This window comes from Pogona vitticeps, chromosome 10 (assembly GCF_051106095.1).
Source record: "Pogona vitticeps strain Pit_001003342236 chromosome 10, PviZW2.1, whole genome shotgun sequence".
NCBI lineage: Eukaryota > Metazoa > Chordata > Lepidosauria > Squamata > Agamidae > Pogona > Pogona vitticeps.
In genome coordinates this window covers 9,662,278-9,684,586 of record NC_135792.1, presented here as the reverse complement: position 1 = coordinate 9,684,586, position 22,309 = coordinate 9,662,278, and the positions used below count along the sequence as shown (strand labels likewise).

Below are 22,309 nucleotides of genomic sequence, written 5' to 3'. Positions count from 1 at the left end.
TCTGCTTCATAATTCTACAAATAGAACATTCCAAGCAAGAATTGTGATAAGATGGACTTCAGCTCCTGGAATTCACCAGCCAGCATGATCACTGAGAGTTTCAGTCCAAAAAAGTAAATTTCCCAAGCACTCACACTAATTGGCTGGCTCTTTAAGTAAGTGTACATTCTATATCCGATAATAAATGGTTGCTTCCTCTGGAATAGTGCTATGATTTTAGTGAATACTTACACTGTCAAGTTGATTCTGACTTGTGATACTAATGAAGGTTTTCTAGGTACAAGAATACCCAGAAGTATTCATTCCCTTCTTCTGAGGCTGCTCTGGGACTCTGCAGCTTGTCTAAGATGGCTGTTCACACAGGACACACAATGGGGAATGGAACTTCCAACCTCTGACTCTATAGCCAGCTACCAAACTCCCTGAATTCTTTTAGGAACTAACTATTCAAAGAAGAATGTGTCTGTATCTCTTCAATCTGTGACATTGTGGTGGGGCTGGCAGCTCCTGACGCTGTGCAGTTTGGACATCAATACTGTGAATACACTCATCCGTAAGGCAGACTGTGTTCCTCTCAACAGATAAATAATGTTGGGTTTATTATAATCTGTGTACTCGTATGTCTAATTCTCCTAAGTAAAAACAGAGCCTGCATATATGATTAAAGTGCCATTATATGATCGTCCCACATTATTTAGAAATAAAATTTTGAAAACCAACATTCTTATATTAATGTGTCTCAAGATTATGGACAAGAGAGATGGGATTGACTTAGAATGAAAAACAGAATGAAAACTAAAGTTAAATTCTGGAATACAGAAACAAACGCAAACCAATATCATGTATAGAGGCAGTTGTTGTCATGCTGTTCTGCTGGCTATTTTCCGAATCTGTGTATATTCAGTGTTGTCTACATCTTGCCACTGGCTTTCTTCAGAATCCTCATCATCCTCCACTAGTGTCAGCTTCTCAAGAGTATTTTGGATGGTCTGAAGTGAAACAAAGTGTAGATTATCCACACTGTCAGTCTAAGGGTTAAACTACCATGTTTCCCCAAAAATAAGACAGGGCATATCTTATTCTGGTGCCAAAATAATATTAATTTTTGCTCCAAAAATGCATTAGGACTTATTTTCAGGAGATGTTTTATTTTACAGTCATGTCATCTTCTGGCTGCTGCACAAGGATGGAGGGTGGGTTTCACTTCACTGGGGCTTATTTTGGGGGTAGGTCTTATATTTCAAGCATCCTGAAAAATCATACTAGGGCTTATTTTCAGGTTAGGTCTTATTTTCGGGGAAACAGGGTAGAGATTAAATCAGGCACATATTCTCTACCACTAACATCCTTTTCCTCCAGCAACAGATCTCCTCAAAGACACACTCCTCAGCAATCAGACTTGCAGAGTAAGCCCATGTTTAACTCCCAGCAACCAATTACAAAAGAAAGCCCACTGGGAATTGAGGGAAAATACGTTCTGTGACAAATGCATATTTACCACCACTTGAGGGAGCACCCCTTCTAAAAAGGTACTCAGCTTTTGCCATTTTTGACCCTCTGGATATTGTCCCTATGAGGGATAATATTTTTATATATGTTGACCATGTTGGAACAGTTAATACTCCATACTCCAACATTTCTTGCCCTTAAAAATAGTTGGTTAACTAGCCGTCTGTGGACTTAGTCTTAGAGACACAGACATGTCCTTAGACCCAATGAGTTAATTTATCCATCTAGCCAGGTATTTTCCATTTTGACCGTACCTCTGGTTTTCTCCTACATCAGACTGCAGGGGTGCCCTTACCATTAGGCACAGGAAAATACTTTTAAAATCAGGGGAAAAGCACCAAATGGTTAGGTACTTAATTTGTTATTATTATATTTCAGAACTTTGAAAATTTCTTGTACGGACTAAAAATCCCTGAATCCCCCAGCCAGCATGACCATCACTAATATTCCCAAGCTCTGTTTAAGAGAAAGAGCTGCAGTTAGTGAGTTCTATTGCTTCTTGACGTACAGTAACCCCTCACCTCTGGGCTATCTCATGACTTTTTGCTGTCTTCACCCGAAGAGACCATGGTGGTCCTCATCCCCTTTCCAGCTACAGAAGCCAGCTGGTCTAGAAGCTGAATCTTACTTCAGCTCTTCTGGTGATGAGACAGCATCTTCCAGCTGACCTGAGGGCAGCAGACCGATCTGGGCCAAACAAAGGGTTTCCTGATCATATTGTTCAGTCCTTCAGCATAGGAAAATAGTCAGGCTGCTAGCTACTACCTTGCTGCATCAGCCAATATCTTCATGACCCCCTGACAGGTCTGACAAGAACCTGAGTAGAATTGTTAATGCAGCTTTGTAAAACCACATGTAAGAACTTATAAATGCTGTAAGTATTTGTAAGAATCACTGTAAAGAAATACTGTAAAATACTGATTTAGACAGCTGTGAAGGAACAAGATAAGTAGTAAAACTTGCAACAGCTGTGTAAGGAAACCAATGATTGGCTGAAGGTGGAATAAAGCCAGCAGTTCCAGCCTTCAACCTTTTGGTGTGGATCTGAGGAGTAAGGAGGAATGCTGTCAGATGGCTTTAACAAGGACAAAGATTTACTGGACTGAACCTATTGATGTTGCTGTGCATGACCAAAGGACTGAATAAGGACTATGCTGTATGTATGAGCCTTGCTGCAAACAGCATTTTACTTCATAGACTAACTAGGTGGATTCAAATTAGATTGCAATATTTTAAATTATTATTGATTATAAATTAGCTTCAGAAATGAAACTCCAGCATGGAGGTTTATTTCCAGTCACTGAACAACAAGAATTCATTGGCACAGAAGGTGTTTTAAAGATGCAGCTTTGTGCAGTGAGGTTTGGGCAGGATCCCCGGGAAGCCCTGTAATCCATCGGATCAAATGTTTTGCCTTCTGGAGCAGCTCTGAATTTGAAATTATGATTAGTTATGACAGTTATCTCCTTCTTACCTGTGTTCCTGCTGACCATGGGATGGTAGAAGATGGGCTTGTTGATGTGACTGGTCTCGCCTCATAGAAGGTCCCAGAAGCGATGCGTATTTTCTCTCTGAAATCCTAACAACACAATAAATCTTTAGATGGGTCAGCTCCCCCAAATTCTTCCTGCTTAGGGTCATTCTGTGTTTCTGCTGTGGGACTACTGCCTATTTATAACTTTTAAGGACCTGTTCATATTTTAGAAGTCTTGTCCATCACAGCTAGGAAATGAATTATAGCCTACTAGATTCTTCATTTATTTATTTTTATTTGAAGTGAGAATGGTGTATCTGAATGAGTTTCAGTGGTACTGCCCTGAGTATGATGTGTGTATGGGAGAGAGGTAGTTCTGAAGACAACAAAAAACAAGCACAAGTATGCTCTGAAAATAAAAACTGATTTGCTGGAATAAAGTGCAGATTGTGTTTGTCATTCTGACTTTGAGAGCTGTAGTGGATATATGAGTGATTTAATAAGGTATATTTATTGTGAGACCTCAATAAAATGCCAGCCAGCTCTGCTCTCAATAATAAACCATATCATGTATGTGTCTAGGTAACTATGACGATACTGGATCAAAATAAACTTGTTCAATTCATGTGGCTTTTGGGCATGGAAAATTGCTGGATTAAATGTACAAAGCTTTGATGACAAGATGGTAACTTCAGGACACAATGGTTAGCCGCCTAGAGTGGTCTTAAGTGACTAGATAGGCGGGATATAAATAAAATAAATAAATAAATAAATTCCAGTGATCCCAGTTGGCATGAGCTACTTGTCAGTGAGGTTGTCACTCATTCTCTTCCAAGCTGCATATGAAAACCCAAATGCCAACAATTCCCTTTTTGCCCAAAGAGCTAGCATGGCAGAGGAAAAGGGTGCCATCCAGCTTTCTATCAGATATACAGTAGTAGCATCTCTTAAACATGTGCTCTGGCTATATGCAAGATGTTAGCACAGATATTATTTTTGTAATGCAGCAATCTTTGAATTGTACAGATTTACATATTTTGCTAAATGGTCTAGTCACCTTGTGGACTTTAACCAGTGGCCAGTGATTTTCTGCATCCTTATGGTGGTTAAATGATCAACACTGGAGGGACTTATGCTAACCCTTGATTAGTCGGCAGCCTGAGGACTATAAATATCTTTCAGCATTGGAACATGGGGCATCCATAGATGGCAACCGCAAATGGGTACCTAGTTGGAGAGTTGGTCACCTTTTATTGAAGTTTATGGACACTGGAATTTCAAAAACAAAACAGTTATTGTTGTTTTTCTAAATGCTGGCTAGCTCAGTGGTTGAGGTCTCTGGCTGTGGAGCCAGAGGCTGGGAGTTCAATTTCTGGCTTTCCCTCCCTTTAATAATAATTTTTTAAAAAGTGTAATTTATTTCTTGCTTTTCATTTTCATTCTCCACTTAAGGTGTTTTTTTTCCTTGTTCTTTTATAAATGAGGACTATTTGTTTGTTTTCTATGCCACCTTTCTCCCAATTACAGGACCCAAGATAGCTTGCAAATTGTTAAATGACCAAGCCAGTTTGAATAAATAAATACATGCATGTATTTCATATTTTAAAAAGACACTCTTTTTCAAGTCTGAGTTAGCCCTGCCTGGGAAGGAGTAACAGGTGTATGGCATCCAAAGCTAGGTGTTTTGACCTTTAAGGCAGAAAATTCCACAGCTGCTTTTCCCTCTCACTGTTGATTAAAATTACAATAATAAAATATATGGGTCCCCTTTCACGGCGCTCACCAGCTAGGGCTTGATGTGGTCGGAGGACTGAGCTTGCACGGGGAATCCATGTCACGAGGCCTGGCCAGCCCCATCAAGCCCTTCCTAAAGTGGCACAGCCCCAGACGTGGGTTCGTTTGTTATTACCTCAGCAAAAGCTGACTGAAAACTGGATGTGGGTTTCCTGGCCCTGTCTGCGCATACGGATGCCGCAATGGCGGTGGTTGAGGCAAAATCCTTCCTGTCCTACTCAGGGAGGCCTAGCGGTCCTGGTGAGGCCTCAGCGGGCTAACAAGGGCGCAAGGCCTTCTGAGAAAGACTTGAAGGTGAATTTGAAGAATTTTGTCTCTGTTTGTTTTTTTAGTTAGACAGACTGCTGTTTATGGTCATGTTTTTCTGTGGCAACTGCTGATAGAATGTGTCTCCACAGAGTGAAACAAAATGTTTCTTAGTAGCCTCAGGCCTGGATAATAAGAACATGATTTTTTAAATTTTTGCCTCCTTTCTCTCTCTTAATCTTGTTTGTGGTAGCCTTCCACTGTGTTGCTCATGTTTTCAACTGTATTTCAGAACAAACGTTCTTGTTAAGAATGTCTTTGTGCTACCTCGGTTATTGTTGTTGTTTTGTGGGAAATCATCTTTTTAAAAAATCCAAGGCAGAGAAAGGCAACATGAGATTTTGTTTTGAAATAAAAGACTGCAACAAAGTGAAAGGAAGCCACAAACCAAAATAAGGTTACTTCCTCTTCCTTTTGTAATCAAAAAATGTAACTGTGAAACTGAGCTATCCAAGGCTCCTGCTACTAAAAAACATTTTGTTTCACCCTGTGGGGGATACATATTCTACCAGTAGTTACCACAGAAAAAATAAATATGGGTTAATTTTTTTCCCGGGGGGAAATAATTTTTTTTCCTTTCAATATCTTTACTTGTCTGTGTGTTTTAGAAAGACAGGGAGATTTTTTTTTCAGTGTGAATTTTGTGGTGGTGGGGTTTCTTGTTGCAGTGGTGGGCTAAAGACTACAAATAAATACAATTTTGTTTTTCTGATTGTGGTACCTCAAGATCTTTTTCTGCATTGTAGCTTTCAAGATTTTGGAAGGCGTTGGAATAGACCTCCAGAGCTTTTGCATGGAAGGCCATCTCAATGGTAACAAAATCCAGGAAGATCTTCTGCAAGGAAAGAAGACCACACAACCTTATGTGAGTTTTTTGCTTCTTTTTTTTAACCCATGTAAATCTCTGAAATCACATTGTTCAGGGGGGAATCTCGAGAGACTTCCAACTGTGTATTAAAGGTCCATTTTCTCTATTTCCCTCAAGCAGCCAGTTTGGAAATCCATTTTATCTCTCTCTTCAAAACTTTAAGTACTGTCCTTTAATAGAAACTCCACAGAGTCCAGACAGGCAGGATGCAGTGTCTGTGAACTTCTGCTTGAAACAGTCACAAGACTGGGTTGAAAAATTTCAGAAATGGACTGAAGTATTAAATAGTTCATGTACCCTTTATATCAAACACTGATTTGCCCAGATTATGGTCTGTACTCAGATGTCTGCAGCATCTTCTGATTAGTCCAATATATGTTATACAGTATCATTTTCTAGTTCTAGTAGAGCAGCTCACAACATCGCATATTGTGCAAGTGCACATTATGATGTTAGGCTTCAATCTCAAAATGCTGTTGGTGCAGAGAAGGATGAATATTCATCCCAATTTCTTTTTGTTTTATCTTACTAAACAAAATCATATAAATATGAAAACATCTAATGATACATAATAAAAACTCTGTATATGGTGCTCATCCAAGTTTCTTTTAATTGATGGAAGTGGTGTTATGAGGAAAGCAACTGAGAAATCACAGGGCCGTACTGAAAGAGATCCCAGAATGTACAATGTTGTTCACAATACTTTAATGCTTTCTGTGGCCATGTACTGTGTATGTAAAGTTTGGGGAGGAAGGCTCTCACAAAGTCTAATGAAACTTTCTTCCAAATAAATATGTGGGAAGACCAGAGCCTTAAAAGCCCTCAGGTGAGGCAGCCTGAAAGCATCACCCCCAAGCAAAGGGGGAAGAAGAGGGTATCCTTATTACCTGAATATCTTTTAGCTTCTGCCTCTGAAACTCATCTATAGTCTCTTCAAGGTGCCGGGTGCTTCGACTGGCATCAACAGAGGCTTTGTGTACTTGAGATTCAGCCTAGGCAAAGGACAGGGCATGATCTCTGTGAGATTGTTCCTTTGAACTCAAAAAATCATTACATTGCATAATACTAATCCAGGAAGGCAAAGCATCTGCAGCTGAGTAGAGAATGAGGGTGAAATGCAAGAAAGTTTACAGTGTAAGTAGGGGAGATATGGCTCCCTGGATATTGCTGAACTACAACTCGCATCATGCCTGATCTGATGAGTCAGTCCAGCAAGATCTGGTGGGTCACCACTTCCCCACCCAGTATTACAATATATACAGTAATGTATAATCTTATATGTACATACCTTCTTTGAAATAAGCCCCTTTGAATTCAGAGAAACGTATTTGCAAGTAGATATGTGCAGATTTGCCTTTTACTTGTCTTATTTCGCTAGATCAAGACTGAGAAGTATGTATTTTTTTTTAATTTCCCATTTTGAGTTACATTCCCCTCATTAATCATCTGTTGGGTGCTGTTTACTGGAATGGGCAGAGCTAAAACCACTGAAGAGTGGATTCACAACTCAAATAAGCAGGACAGCCACTGCTTTGTCTAGGTCCCCTTTTATTTTTTATTCTGCCAGTCTGTTGGAGCGGGGAGAAGTTGTTCATACTAGAAGTCTGAAGTGACTGCTTGCAGGGAGGCTATTAAAATTAGGCTGTCTGCCCTTTGCCACAGGGCCTCCAGCAGCCCATCACCCTGGGAGAGCAGATATGTTAGAGGCCAGGTAAAGTGTCATTAGAGCTGAAATTATGTTAGTGTTCAAAAGATGGGACCCAAATCAGTCTTGCAAAAAGAAGGCTGTTGACTGGAAACATGCCTTCAGTTAAGCTACCAGATGTGGCCACTAAAGTTCCCGGAGACTTTGCTATATAGAGAGTTCACTATTATCCACGGTTTCTGGCATCTGCTAGGGAAAGCTTGGAACCAATCCCCTGCAGATACCATGGTCTTACTGTATATCAACTGTGAGAGAACATGAGACAGAAGGTATAATTGCAGTTTTGTCCTGCTAAAAGGATCTTCAGAGGCAACTGATAGGCCACTGTGTGATCAGAATGTTGAACTAAGCAAGCCTTTACTGTATCCAGCTTGGCTCCTCCTATTTAAGTTTGCAAAGGTGTAAATGCCTTTCTGAGTCTTGACCCATATGAACCAGTATGAACTGGTATAGCATAGTATCTAGCATTGTGAAAAATTATATTCTAGGATGTTCTGGGAAGTTCAGATATTATTTCAGCCATCAAGTGCATTGACAAATAATGTGGGGAATGCTGTAGGATACAGTCTTATTTACATTATTTCCATTGGCTACATTATGCAAACTACACTGTGAGTGAGCCCAGTTTCCCCCCTCTAAATCCATAGTTTTTTTTCCCCTCCACTGCTGGGGCTTCTACTTTTTTGAATCAAATGTCTTCATCTCAATTCAGGCAGTGTGATTACTTAAGCCAAAGCCATTCTAATTGGCTCCACTAGTGGTAGGAGAGACAGGGCAACAGGAAATCTGCTGCTGTTTGAATCCTCTCCTCCTCATACCTGCTGCCTGGGTCTGCTTTGATGTTCCTTCCATGTTTCATTCTATTCCTTTTTCTTCCTCTGAAGTTTTGCTAATTAACACTGGCCAAGCAAAGGGGGAAGAAGAGGGGGTTGCTTCTTAAGTCAGTTTGATGGGGCTGCTGGCGCAAATATCTTTCTAATAAAATAATTAGAAAGGTCAAAAGCACCATCCACCATGGAGTGCAGTTTCTCCACCCATCCCTACTAAAACTGGCCCTACTAGGCTGCAGAGACCATGGACCTTAATTAACATGACCCCGAGCAAGACAGTGGGAGGACTATGATTGCATCAGGTATGAGGAGACAAGGATTCAAATGGTTAACAAGCTGCAAACAAGGCTAATTTCCTCCCCTGTTTTTGGTCACTTCTCTGTGGTCAACTGAAGCAACTTAACCACAGAGCTACAGAACAGGATTCTGGCCTTTGTGTTGCTCAGTAATTCTTGGCAGCCAGGTTGTAATTAGTGCTGTTACTGTTTCAGTCATATATACCGTAATTAATCTCTTTCAATATGTACTGTTTTGTGTTATTACTAGTAGATCAGAGAAATACCCTCTAGTAGCCATATCGGATATTGCACTTTACACATATTTACCAAAAGGCAAAACTGAATTATGCTTCTTGCTACTGAAGGAAGACCAAGAAAATATCATGCCTTGAGAAAAACCTGTAAAAATGCCTTTTAAAATTACCTTTAAATTCCCTATAAACGTAACCTTTTACTATACATAGGAAATGATATTTGTTACACCTGCTTTAGATTCCCAGTGTAGTGTAGTGGATAGAGTGATAGACTAAGATTCTGGAGAACAAGGTTCAAATCCTTACTTGTTCATGGAAACTCACTGGGGGAGTAGAAATGATAAAACCACTCCTTAAATATGTCACTTACCTTGAAAACCCTGTTAGGGTTGCTACGTATAAGTCAGTTTTGACTTGACAGTGCAGAACTCGCACACATGCCTCATTCAAAGTTTGTCTTTCCTTGTTATATGACTTTTACTGTCACATTGTAATTGCTGGTTAAACAGATGGTTGCCCAAAAAAACAACTTTTGTTGTTGTTGTTTAGTCATTAAGTCGTGTCTGACTCTTTGTGACCCCATGGACCAGAGCACGCCAGGCCCTCCTGTCTTCCACTGCCTCCCGGAGTTGTGCCATATTCATTCTGGTAGCTTCGATGACACTGTCAAACCATCTCATCCTCGGTCGTCCCCTTCTCCTCTTGCCTTCACACTTTCCCAACATCAGGGGCTTTTCCAGGGAGTCTTCTCTTTTCATGAGATGGCCAAAGTATTGGAGCCCCAGCTTTGGGATCTGTCCTTCCAGTGAGCACTCAGGGTTGATTTCCTTCAGAATGGATAGGTTTGTTCTCCTTGCAGTCCAGGGGACTCGCAAGAGTCTCCTCTAGCACCACCATTCAAAAGAATCAGTTCTTCGACAACTAAAAAATTACAGGTAATTCCTTATTTGTAAGTAGTTGCTTCCAGGTTATATGTTAGGGAATATCCAGAAGTTGCTTCAAGAGAAAACATTACTAAATTAATAATGTGAATGTAGTCCAAGTGATCTTCCCTAGTCAGCCTTTTTTCCTGAAGTGAATGGGAAACAATTGCTATGTTCCAGTATTGTCGATTTCAGTTTCACTTTCATTTCACTTCACTAATGTTATTGTGCACATTACGGTTGTCTTACTCTAAGAGAAAATCCCTTACCTGTGTCTGGGAACAGGAGTCAAGGAAGGCAAATGAGGAACAAAGAATCTGTGTGCTTCATGACTGCCTGAAAAATATATTTAAGCTGTATCTTAGTGGTTGTACATGACTAGGAGCTACATGTAGGTGACTGCATGCAATTCCTAGTCATTGTGAGACAGAAGGAGCTGCTCTCTATTGATCAAAAGGACTGGAATGACAATTGAGCTTTGTAGATTGGTAAACTGTTGCCTTGAAGCAAGAGAAGAGAGAAGACAGAGACTAAAGAAGATAATATTCATGGGACAATCTTATCTAAGCTGATTTGACTAGGTGTCTGCTCTATCTATGTAAAAAAATTATTATAGTTGAAACAGATTTTGTCAATGATCTGAAGCACTAAAAGGATGCAAGACTCAATATAGCCACCAGAGGGCAATCAAATCCATTAACAAATTACAGACGATTGCACTGAGGACAGAAAAAATCTGAAAAAATAAATTTGATGGATTTTATGACAGCCTTCACCAACAAGGACCTGCAGGTGTGTTGGGTTACAAACTCCATCATCCACTGACAGAGCTTAGAAAACTTACATTTGGGTCTACTACTTCCAGAATCCACTCCCCAGACTGACCACTGGCTACACTGCCTGGGGGATTTTGAAGCTGAAATCCTGTTGGGCAGTTATGCAAACATCATAACCTTTGGAAATGAATTGTTCAAAATTAAGAAATCTCTGGACATTGTCTGTTGCATAGTGAGTTCTGCGACTCAGATGATGTAAATGGAGATGTCTTGACTTAACTTACAGCAATTTGCCTTGAAAAGCTGCACAGTTTGTATAACTAACTGTACAACAGGATTTCAGTCTAAGAGTTGCCATCTGAAAATATGTTTTTCATGCTGCTGCCATTTCTCACTGTAAGATACTACTTGTAATTTTGCTTGGAGTGCTTTCTGGCATTGTTGGTTAAAAAATTGCTGTGTAGCTATTTTGTTTTTCCTTCCTTCCTTCCTTCCTTCCTTCCTTCCTTCCTTCCTTCCTTCCTTCCTTCCTTCCTTCCTTCCTTCCTTCCTTCCTTCCTTCCTTCCTTTTTTTCCTTCTTCCTTCCTTCCTTTTTTTCCTTCTTCCTTCCTTCCTTCCTTCCAAAAGAGGAGGATGGTAAAAGCAAGGGAAAATACCAGGCAGTTACAAGTGGAAGCTTATATTGTCTGGAATTCCCCATGTTTTTATAAATTTAAATTTTATTTAAATAAAAATAAATAAAATAAATGTTAATTCCAAACAGTCCTTTGAATGAGGCAGTGATTGTGTGGCAGAAGCCTCATCTGGAAATACCCCTTGTCCCAGATGCACAAGTGATATTCTTGACATGACCCAGAGGATCAGGCATTACTATGTTCAACTCATCCCATTGCCTAGAAAATCTCACTGGCAAGAGAAATCTATAAAATATTTGAAGTGTTTCTGTAGACACCCCCCCCAAAAAAAAAAAGCATTCAGTGAGTGGCACTATAAGGAAAAGAGTCTAGGAGTAACAGGTGGATGCTTATTCATACTACTGCAGATGTAAGGGAAAGGAGAGGGGTTGAAATACTGTAGATTCTGTCAAACATTGACAAACTGCCGGGGTGGCAGAATGGTTGTGGCTCATGACCCCATGCAGGTGATGGTGTGGCAGAGCTTGCACATATGATATTTCTGACCTTCAGCTCTGAGAACGTCCCAGCCAACATAGCCATTATGGGAGCTGTCATCCCGGGGAAAAATAGCTAAACTTTTCAAATCTTTGCCCCCCACACATACACACACCAATTCCCAAGTTTGGGGATTCCTGAACACAGATATTCAGCACAGTCTAGTAGTTTTAAAATATTTTACAGGATTTCCTTCATTTCCTTGTTTTATGATTTTTTAAAAGGTGTTTGATAACATAGGAATTGTGAATTATACAGTAATATATGGTGTCGTTTAACAAGAGTTGATTTGGAGTGACAGCTTTTCTGCCCAGCATAATTGCCCTCTCAGCAACTGTGTGGCAGGAACTAACAGACCATCAAAAAACTCTCCTAGAGATTCTTTCCTAAGGATTTTCTGCTGAGAGCATCTCCCTTTGGGAAAAATATAGTAAGGGGGAAGAGAGACAAAGAAGAAACTTTAAAAAAAAAACCTTCCTTGGATTATCCTGCTGCCTCTTTCCCCAACAGAGTTCTTCCTTATCCCAAGGGTAGGTGTTTGTGTGAAGAAATAAGGTTCCTGCTTCTCTTAAGTTTCAAGCATCCTGATGCTAGTAAGCTGTTGTGGGGATCTCAGACCTTAAAGAAAGATATCGCAGATCCATGCTCTTGGGAACTGAAACCTCTACTCAGTTGATTTTCGCTGCAATCTTCTCATGCTTGTACTCTTCTAAAAGAATAATTGTTTAGGGAGTATCAATGCTGGTGATTTTCTGTAGTCCAGAAATGTTCCTCTCTAATCCCACATGATTGACCCCTCTATATGTGTGAAGTACATACACCCCAGGACTGAGGTCTGGAATAGCAAATGAATTCTTTAAATATCCTGGCTAATGCACACAACTAAGTGTTACTTATTTTTACCTCACTTTCATTTCTGTAGCTCTTTGAAAATAAAACAGCCTTTGTTGGGGGGGGGGGAGAAAGGTGTGTGTGTTTTAAACTCATACTTGTCATTTAAATATTATTCATAGTTTTCATCTCATTTATCTGGGGCCCAGCAAGCTGCTTGGAGAGCTGGCTGTTAGCCTGTAACAATCTATTTCAGTTTCCCTTATTCAAGGAGATGGTTTTCCCTGTGTACGTCTGTTTCCAATAGGTTTCATTGAATTCCACTGCTCTGTGGAACGCTGAGGAGGAAACCTCACTGTAACACAGGCCTCCCTTGGTGGAGGCTCATAATTCTCTTTTCCTGAGTTGGCGACATTAGGAAGCCAGGGCCCAGCGACATTAGAGAGCCAGAAGTGCATTTGCAAGAGCAAGGGAAAGGTTGAACCATTAAGATGCTGGCAAGGATACAATCATGTGGCGGTCAGATGGCGACTTTTGTCGGATCTTCTCCAGCTTCTCTAGTTGCTTTATTTCATTGTTTCGATCCTTGTTGAACTTCTTAATCTCAGCCTGTTGAATGTAACAAAAGCTTATGTTTGCCATAAGGAATGAAAACAGTTCTGAATATCTGTTCCATCTGTGCTGGTCTCTGTAATCTCAGTTTTGAGTGGTGAGATCCCAGAGATACCTGAAGGAAGGGACAGGATCTTGGTGGGCCAAGAGATGCCGAGGGCACCAGGTCAATCTCTAGTAAACCCAATGAAAAGAATCACAAAGGTGGTGGGAAGGGCCTTTACCTAGCCCCGAAGAACTAGTCCCAGTCAAAGAAAACTTCAGTGAATATGTGGACCGATGGATATTCACAGTACAGTGGTCCCAGATTTCTCTCTCTCTTACATATGGTGGTATAGAGAGAGAAATTTGACCTGTAGTCTATATGATGTGTATTTTGTGTGCCCGCAAGTGTACAGTGCAAGTGCAAAAATGTATATGGGGTGCAGAATTAAACATGTGAAAGATTTTCTTAAAATTCATGGTTTGTTCTGGTTGTCAGTGAATTGCCTTTTTAATGTTTAGCCTTGTTTAAAAAGTCCTTCCTTCTTTCCTTCCTCTCAATTGCTCCCCCATGGATATATAAGGATCCAAGCAACAGAATCATTCCATCTCTCTATACTTTGCCCTGACTGTGCACCTCTGACCACTGCACTGGTAGAGAAAGCAGTGCAAACTAACTGGGAAGAAGATAAGGCTTAGCTCATTTTCCCAAGCCTGCCTCCTTCATTCCTCCTGTTTGCCTTCTGATTGCAGAGTAGGAACCTCCCTCCCTCTCCCTCTCTCTCTCTCTCTGAAATGCATAAGAGTCTGAACTCAAGAGTCGCTAAGTGCTGCGCTGTTTGGCTAAGAATGTTGCTCTTATGTGTCATTGAGTCGGAACCAACTTATAGGGACCCTAATAGGGTTTTCAAGATAAATTAGATATTTAAGGGGTGGTTTCACCAGCTCCACACCCCCCAGTGAGTTTCCATGGGATCTGAACCCAGGTCTCCTGAGTCCTCGTCTGTCATTCTATTTCAGCAAAATGGGTATACAAACAATAGGGACAAACTAAAGGGAGAGGCATTTGACCACTTCCTCCACCTGGACAAGCACAAATGGGATGCTTTTTAAAAAGATATGTCAAGCAGTGTGTTGCTCATTAGAGAGGAATACATGGGAAATATGTTAGGCAAAATGCAAAGAAACAAAACAAAAAAGGAGAGAGAGAAACCTGTGGCACCTTAAAGACTATTATATTTTAATGTGAGCTTTTGTAGACATGTCCACTTCTTCTGACATATGGAACCACAATGAAATGTCGAATGTAATATCAGTTTCATACTAAATATTTATTGGCTCTTGAATGTATGTTACATTTACATGCAGTAATTTATGGCTTCTGTTGTTTTAGAACTCTTTGTAAAAATTCCTCAGGAGACAAAAAAACAGACCCCAGGCCTGGGCAAAGATGAGAGGGGAGAGAGAGGGATGGGGTTGGGGGCTGAAGATTGGGGATTCACTTAAAAATCAAGATGGAGAAAGAGAATATCAAATATAAAGGTGAAAAAAGATGGCAGAGGAATCAAGTGTGTTAATGTAGGGAATACTGAAAGTTTTCACCTTTGAGCCTTGTGATGAGAAATGGGCTTGGTAATTGTGAAGAAAATAACAGTGGCAGTAGATAATGGCAGAAGTATTACATTTGGTAATGACTTAAGAAACTTAGGCTTATATTCAGCTTATTTATATGGATGTTGATCATGTATTTAAATTTCATCTTAGCTGTTTTCCTCTAAATTTTATATTTGTAATGATTCTCTTCTAAAACAGTGACTTCTAAATCTTCCACAGAGTGTCCTGGTAGATTGATATGTCCAGAAACAGGTTTCTGTGAGTTGTGGGTTTCCTCCCCTCATGCAGTGGAAGAGTGAGTGGAGGTCATGCTGATCAATGTAGTATTCTTTGACTGAGAAAGCCTGAGATTTCAAAGGCCTGTGCCACAGTGAACAAGGCTTTGGGTGTTTCTGGCATTTCTCCCTTCATCCTTCTGACCTTTTAGCATCACTGGCAACAATGATGCTGGATGACATTCTTAAATAGCTCATCTGCTTTTCTACAGAAAGTAATCCATAACCCTCACCACTTCCGTAAGTCTACATCTCAGTTTAGAAAATCACTTTAATTCTGCTGTAAACTTAGTGGGTGCACCTACCTACCTACCTACCTACCTACCTACCTACCTACCTACCTACCTACCTACCTACCTACCTACCTACCTACCTACCTACCTACCTACCTACCTACCTACCTACCTACCTACCGAAACCTATTGCTTACCTTGGTTTGTTTGATGAGTATCCCATATACTTTCAGAGGCTCAATGACTTTTGCCTCCAGTCTCTCCACCTGAAGGAAAAAGCATGATCAGGCTGATAAAATGTGGGTTGTACATTAAAGCTGTGTTGGCAACAATGGTGCAAATTCAGAAACTGGACTGGAATTGTGCTTCAAGCAAATCACAAGGGACATGCTGCCATTAAGTCCATAATTTGCCATGTGCTATTCTGCACTTGAGGTTGCACAGTTAGCATTAGGCATCACAGCTTGTATCATAGTAAGTGCAGTGATGGCTCAGGATCTGAAATTTCCTTATATCAGCTGGTGGGGAAGGGCTATTGCTTCTCACAAACATGCATATGCTCAATATTGAAAACAGAGCATGCTTGGTGGCTTTGTTGTTGCTATTCACAGTATTTTTCTGTTACTTGAAATTAATAAGATGGCAACTCAAGCCATCTGTGATCTTGATTTCAAAGGATATGTCTATTGAAGCAGTGTTTTCAAAGTCTAATTTTAATCTTGGCTATGATCTTCATATGGAACCTATATTCCCTTGCTCATGTGTACACTATGGATGTAAGTAGCTTTTTACCTCAGCTTGTCTGTAGTCCTGCACCTTAGCCAATTCCTCAGCAAAGTTCTTCACAGCAGTTCGTAACTCAGGATTCTCAGTATTTGCATAGTCAATGAGCTGCTTGACCAGCAGGTCTGACTTGTCCCGAAGTTTTGCAGTCTTGCGAGTATACCCAGCCATCAGACTGCAGAATTTGCCAAAGTATTTCTCTGCATTGGTGACTATATTGTCCATTATCTTCACATGGGTATCTCTACAACAAGACATAAAATGTGTTGTGTTGTTTTGTTTTGTTTTGCTGTATAGTATCCCTCCACCTCCTTTTTGTTAGTTGTGTTGGTGGTGGTGAGGTCAATCTCATTCCTCATTTACCTGCCCATCTATACAGATCATTGGATTCCCTTTTGCCAGGGTTTAGCCAGAGGTGACCCATGTTCTGGAGGAGGAGGCAGCTTACCCCACCATTTCAGGATCAACATGAGAAGACTGCCTCATCCTGTCATTTTGGGGTGAAGTAACCCACTACATGGACCACAATCCATCAGTGAGATTAGATGAGTGGTAACTAGAGAAAGGCCTTTCCCTGCCTTTTAGAAAGCTGTCTCCTTATTTGTCCCTTATTAGCTCACATTAACTGACAACTAGGTTGACAGTCGAAAGAGATTCATGGATATTACGAGGGCCAACATGGTACAGGCAGACATTGCCCAGCAGGATGCTCTAAAATGGAGGACATGGTACACTTTCTAATAGAATGCCCTCTGTATGCAGATCTGAGGGACCAATGTCTAAAGCCTTTAACAGCTGAGACCAAGAACACTTCCCCTCTATGCATAGTCCTAGCCCTGCTAGCTGGCACAAACTACTATATATCCTATAGGGCTGCTAGATTTGTTAAACGAGCCATGGAAAGGTGAAACTTACTGCCTGCTTTTTAAGTTCTTCAAGTTAATCTTACACCTTGATTCTTTTTTTCTTTTTGAGAATGCTATTACATTTTATTACTATTATTTAATCATTTTGTGCCTTTTATGCTTGTTTGTATGTCCCAGCATGAAATGCCAAATACCATTTTATGATTCATTTAATCTGTGTTCTTAAGTATAGCCTAATGGGCTGGCTACAAAGCAATAAGGCATTCATATTCATATTTGTAAAATAAATAAATAAACACTTAAACACATTACTTTTAAAAGGTGCTAGAATGGAGAAACCATGTCCTGAAACAGACCTTCTAGGACTGCAGGCTTTCTGCATTATGCAATTGCTGTCTCCAGAGCACAGGCTTGGCCCCCATCATTTCTGTTTGGCTTATAGTGATCAGAAGCCTCTGATTGGAACCTTTAGAGCAGCATTCATGTTATTGTGGAGGGTACTGTGAGGTTAATGAAACTTAGAAGCTCCAGCCCTGACTCTCTCCTGTTTTAGCCAAGTCATACCTATTGTTTAGTCTTCAAAAATAACTGTTTACAGGGAGGGGGGAATCAGTAAAGGTAAGTGCTCATCTAGGGTGGTCACTTAAAGGTAAAGGTTCCCCTTGACAATTTTTGTCCAGTCGTGTTCGACTCTAGGGGGCGGTGCTCATCCCCGTTTCCAAGCCATAGAGCCAGCATTTTGTCCGAAGACAATCTTCCGTGGTCACATGGCCAGTGTGACTTAGACACAGAACGCTGTTACCTTCCCACCGAGGTGGTCCCTATTTATCTACTTGCATTTGCATGCTTTCGAACCACTAGGTTGGCGGGAGCTGGGACAAGCGACGGGAGCTCACTCCGTTGCATGGATTCGATCTTACGACTGCTGGTCTTCTGACCCTGCAGCACAGGCTTCTGCGGTTTAGCCCGCAGCGCCACCACATCCCTCAGGGTGGTCACTTAGGCATCACCAAAAAGGAGTGCAAAGGAGGAAAGTGATTTGCACAAACATTCATACCATAGTACATAGGTACAAACTTTGCTAATTGCAAAATAAACAGCGATTTGTATAATTTAAACTTCCAAAGAGTTAGCCGTGATAGTCTGTCTCAGCATCTTGGCAAAATTAAATGGAGGAAAAGAAAAGAAGAGAGAAGGACAGCAAATCAAAATATTGCAGCATTTTAAAGATTTAAGAGATTTGTTTCAGTGTGAGCTTTTGTGGATCAAAAGCTCACACTGAAATAAATCTGTTAGTCTTTAAAGTGCCCTCCCATTTTATCCATTATCATTGACTATATCATGCCATATTGCACAGCATTGATGCTGCTATGTATATAATGCAGAAAAATTGCAAAACAAAGAGACAAACAAAAAGAAACCAATCCCAAAAAAAGATCTTTTAACTTTCTTGTCTGAATAGAAAGCTTAGCATCTCTGAAAACAAGCTTCAGTCTAATCTGAAGAAAGGGAATATTTCTAGGAAGAATAGACTAACTTATGTGAAGAGGATATAAGATTACAGTGGTAAAGGGGAGTTTGCAAGTGTCTTCACCACAACGTAACTGGAAAGTTCAGTATGTTTACTGTGTATTTTTTTAAAGTTTCAGCTTGCTAGAGAAGACACCCTACCAAAATATGTTAATTATTTTCAGTCTTGTATATATTTTTTCAACCCCAGAATCTTTGACATGTTCCCCACCACCACCACCCCGTTCCTTTAGTTGCCTACCTGGAAAGGATGACATTCATGGTTACAGAAATCAGGGCCTTCAGGATATTTCCAGCAATAACAAGAAACAGGGTGCTGGTCAAACAGAAAAAGCAGCTGCACCTAACTCTACTCAGGTGCCACTCCAAGCTGGGTTGGTATGGTAACTCCAACAAAGCCATTGCCCATGGGAAAGGAAAGAGGACTGGTAATGGTTGCCAAGGGTAACTGTCTCTTGGAACCAGGTTATTTCTGGATTCTAGCCAAAATTAGTATTTGTTTAGAGATACAGAGTATTTACAGTAGGTAAGCCAGTGTCAGGATAATCGGATTGGGCAGTTGTTTTGCTTCATCTCATTTTGCTTGTTTTTATTTGTTATAATTATGACTGATTTTGTTTAAGGCCACCTGACGTTTCAATATTTTTTTTTTTCAGTTTAATGGAAATTGTGGAGATTGGCTCTTTATAATAGAGCACCCCAACTCAAGCTCAAAATAGCTCATGGCTCAGGACTGGCTTCTATGTAGCCCACTCCCACCTGCCTCCTTCCTTACTGGTGGCAGAGGCTATGTTCCTCTTCTGCTGAGTTCCCAACCACATCACCCTCTATATGTGTATGTGTGTGAGAGAAAGAGAGATGGGGAGGGACAGAGGAAGAAAATGGGGGAAGGAAAGCCCCCTTCCATCCTAGGTTACTCATTCAACAACAGGAGTTGCTGTGGTGTACATTTACAGTATATTCTCCCTTTCAAAGGAAGTGTGGCCTGCCCGGAAGAGAGAATTGTCCATTTCTAATTGAAGCAAGACAAGTGTTCAGATCTTTCTGGAAGAGATTAATCTGTGAAGCCACCCACTAATTCCAGGTTCCTGGAAATCAGCTGTAGAGGGTGGAAAAGGCACTGTTTATGTTCTCTGAGCCTTATTTTCCTTCACCACTACCTGAGAAGAGGGAATAATGCAATTGTTGAATGACAGGACACTACTGTTCAGCAGATCTGTTTAAATGATGTAGCTTTAAGGTACTAAGTGTTAGTGCTGGACAGATAGGGATACTGTTATTTGGGCTTTGATTCCCCTTCAGACAGCAAAATACCTTGGGCTACCACTGCTAAAAGAACAACAGCTTTAGCACTGCTGGTGGCAGCTTTTGGAGAGGTTAGCTGTGAGAGAACTAGATACTACTCTGTATTCCACTGCAGTCTGTTAAAGTTCTTTGCTTTATCTTTGTCTTTCCTGCATCTTTCACAAATACCATCCAAGCTCTGATTGGTATCCCCTCCCCTTTGAATGGACACAGAAATGCAATTGAAAGGAGAAATTCTGTTGCAGTGAAGGAAGAGAGATGCCCCTGGCAGCCCTGAATCAGTATACACTCACTGCATCGTTGCTACATTTTGCGACAGATATCCAAGGCTGGGAAACTATCCATGTTTCTCTCTAAATAAAAATCTTACCTGGCAAAATCCAAAGAAGCAAGACAAAATAAAACGAAAACCGTGGCATCTTAAAGACTATCTTATTTTAATGTAAGCTTATGTGGACGCAACCACTTTGTCAGACATATGGAAACTGAAATATCCCTTTGTTTTGTTTTGTTTGGGGCATAGAAAATCATTGCTTCCTCACAGAAATTTATGGATATTATACAGGGATTGGGTGTGTATTTTTACAGTAATTAATAATCTAATGCTATATTACAGATTTATAATATCAGCCTGGAGCATGACAAAAACCTGACCTGATTTTCATGTACTTTATTTAGCTTAGTTGTTTAGGTATTGGATGTTGGGAGTTTGATTCCCCTCTGTGCCTCCTTCACAGGGACTGGACATGATGATCCATAGGATGATGATACTATTATTATAACAAGCAATTGAAATAATAAAGAGCTGCAACACTTTGGAGATGAACAGATATAGTTAGAGCTTTTATGTACGACAATTCATTTTTTTCAGATCCACCTCCACATTTCTTCAGATGCACATCTGAAGAAATAAGAAAAACAAAATGCAAAGTGTTGCAGCCCATTTAAGACAAACACACTTAGTATGAGAGCTACTTGGTGTGTCTGAAGAACTGGATTATGTCAGCAAATGACCACATACTGAAATGCAATTTTTGAGTCCTGAGGGTGCTGTAGTACTTTAGTTTTTCCTTTGTTTTTGTTGTCACTGAAGCAGATGAACATGTGTATCTATCTGGAAACAGAATCCATGAAAGGTCATGCTGAAATAAATCTGTCAGTCTTATAAATATCCCAAGGCTCTTTCTTTCCTTCTTTTTTTATCCCCCTCTACTACTACTGCATGTCTCTTTTACTCTAAAGTCTTGGCCTTTTCTTTTCTTCTAGCCTTGTGGTGTTCTAAAGATAGGAGAAAGCTGGCGTGAGATGTTAAAGAGTATTCTTCTTTGAACAAAACAAAAACCACCCTCTCTCTCTCCTCTCTGTCCAGCTCTCCAAATGGGACAGGTCAGCAGGAAGTCTTGTTTTCATAGTGTTGCAGCTGGGCAGGCAGTTCCTGTCAGTGTGCCCCCCCCCGGGGGGGGGGTCTGTTGCAGGGACTGTCTGAGGATTAAAATCAGCATATACTCAAGTAAGATTGTTTTTTTAAGGGAATGGAGGTTCCCTCTGCATGCAATTATAACTTTGTTCTTTTTACACACAAAGATGCAGGCTTGCGTCCCTAAGTGTGCTGCGAAACATGCATACTTATGTGTCACCATTTGGAGAAGACAATGTTAAGATTATTCAGTATCTTTGGTAAAAGCTCTTTATGAATTGGGAAGACAGGGACGTACAGTAATTGCAAATTCATGGGCAGTACCCTCTTCCCAAAAGGAAATTTCTGCACTACCCAGACTCCTGCAAACTCAAACGCGTTATGAGTTATGTTCTTGTGCTGTACAGAGCAATAATTTCTAAATTCATTGATAAATTGGTAGTTGGTTACAGCTTACTTTTTTTTCTGAAGCATTTTTTTAAAAGGCCATTATGGAAAGGAGTTGAAGCCCCAGCTGCATGTGAATTTTGAAGGTAAATACATAGTGCTTCTGAACTATGTATTTCTCTGACTCATAATTCTCCTATATTTTTCCTTCACTACTTCCTTGTTTTTTACCATGGAAATCCAAGAGAAAAAGATGGAATTGCTGCACAACATCTGTTTTGTTTTCTTTGTAGTCCTATGGATCTTAACTTTTAGAAGTACTAAAAAGCATTTCTAGTGGTTGATCCATTATATCTGTTGTTATTGTTGTTCTGTACCATCAAGTTGGAATTGACTTACAGCAACCTGAATAGGGCTTTCAATGTAAGTGAGATATTTAGGTAGTGGTTTTACCAGTTCCACTCCTCTGGTGAATTTCTATGACTGAATGGAAGATTCAAACCCAGGCTTACTCAGTCCTATTCCATCACTCTATCCACTTTATACACTCTGCTAGATATGAGATCTATTATACATGTGTTACA

At 40.3% G+C, this 22,309-nt stretch overlaps 1 protein-coding gene across 2 annotated transcripts; it reads right to left on the bottom strand.

Annotated features, from left to right (window-relative positions):
- Positions 1-576: 576 nt before the first annotated feature.
- On the bottom strand, positions 577-21,368 carry CIBAR2 (CBY1 interacting BAR domain containing 2). Of its 2 annotated transcripts, XM_020814554.3 has the most exons (9): positions 18,858-21,368; positions 16,230-16,464; positions 15,635-15,703; positions 13,229-13,330; positions 10,211-10,216; positions 6,839-6,943; positions 5,805-5,918; positions 2,984-3,088; positions 577-989 (listed from the first exon to the last, which is right to left on the bottom strand). In XM_020814554.3, the coding sequence occupies exons 1-9, from the start codon at positions 19,016-19,018 to the stop codon at positions 861-863; spliced, it is 1,026 nt and encodes a 341-aa protein (XP_020670213.3). In that variant the 5' UTR covers positions 19,019-21,368; the 3' UTR covers positions 577-860. The 2 variants fall into 2 exon arrangements, with proteins under 2 accessions (XP_020670213.3, XP_020670214.3); XM_020814555.3 differs by lacking the exons at positions 10,211-10,216; positions 13,229-13,330.
- Positions 21,369-22,309: the final 941 nt, after the last annotated feature.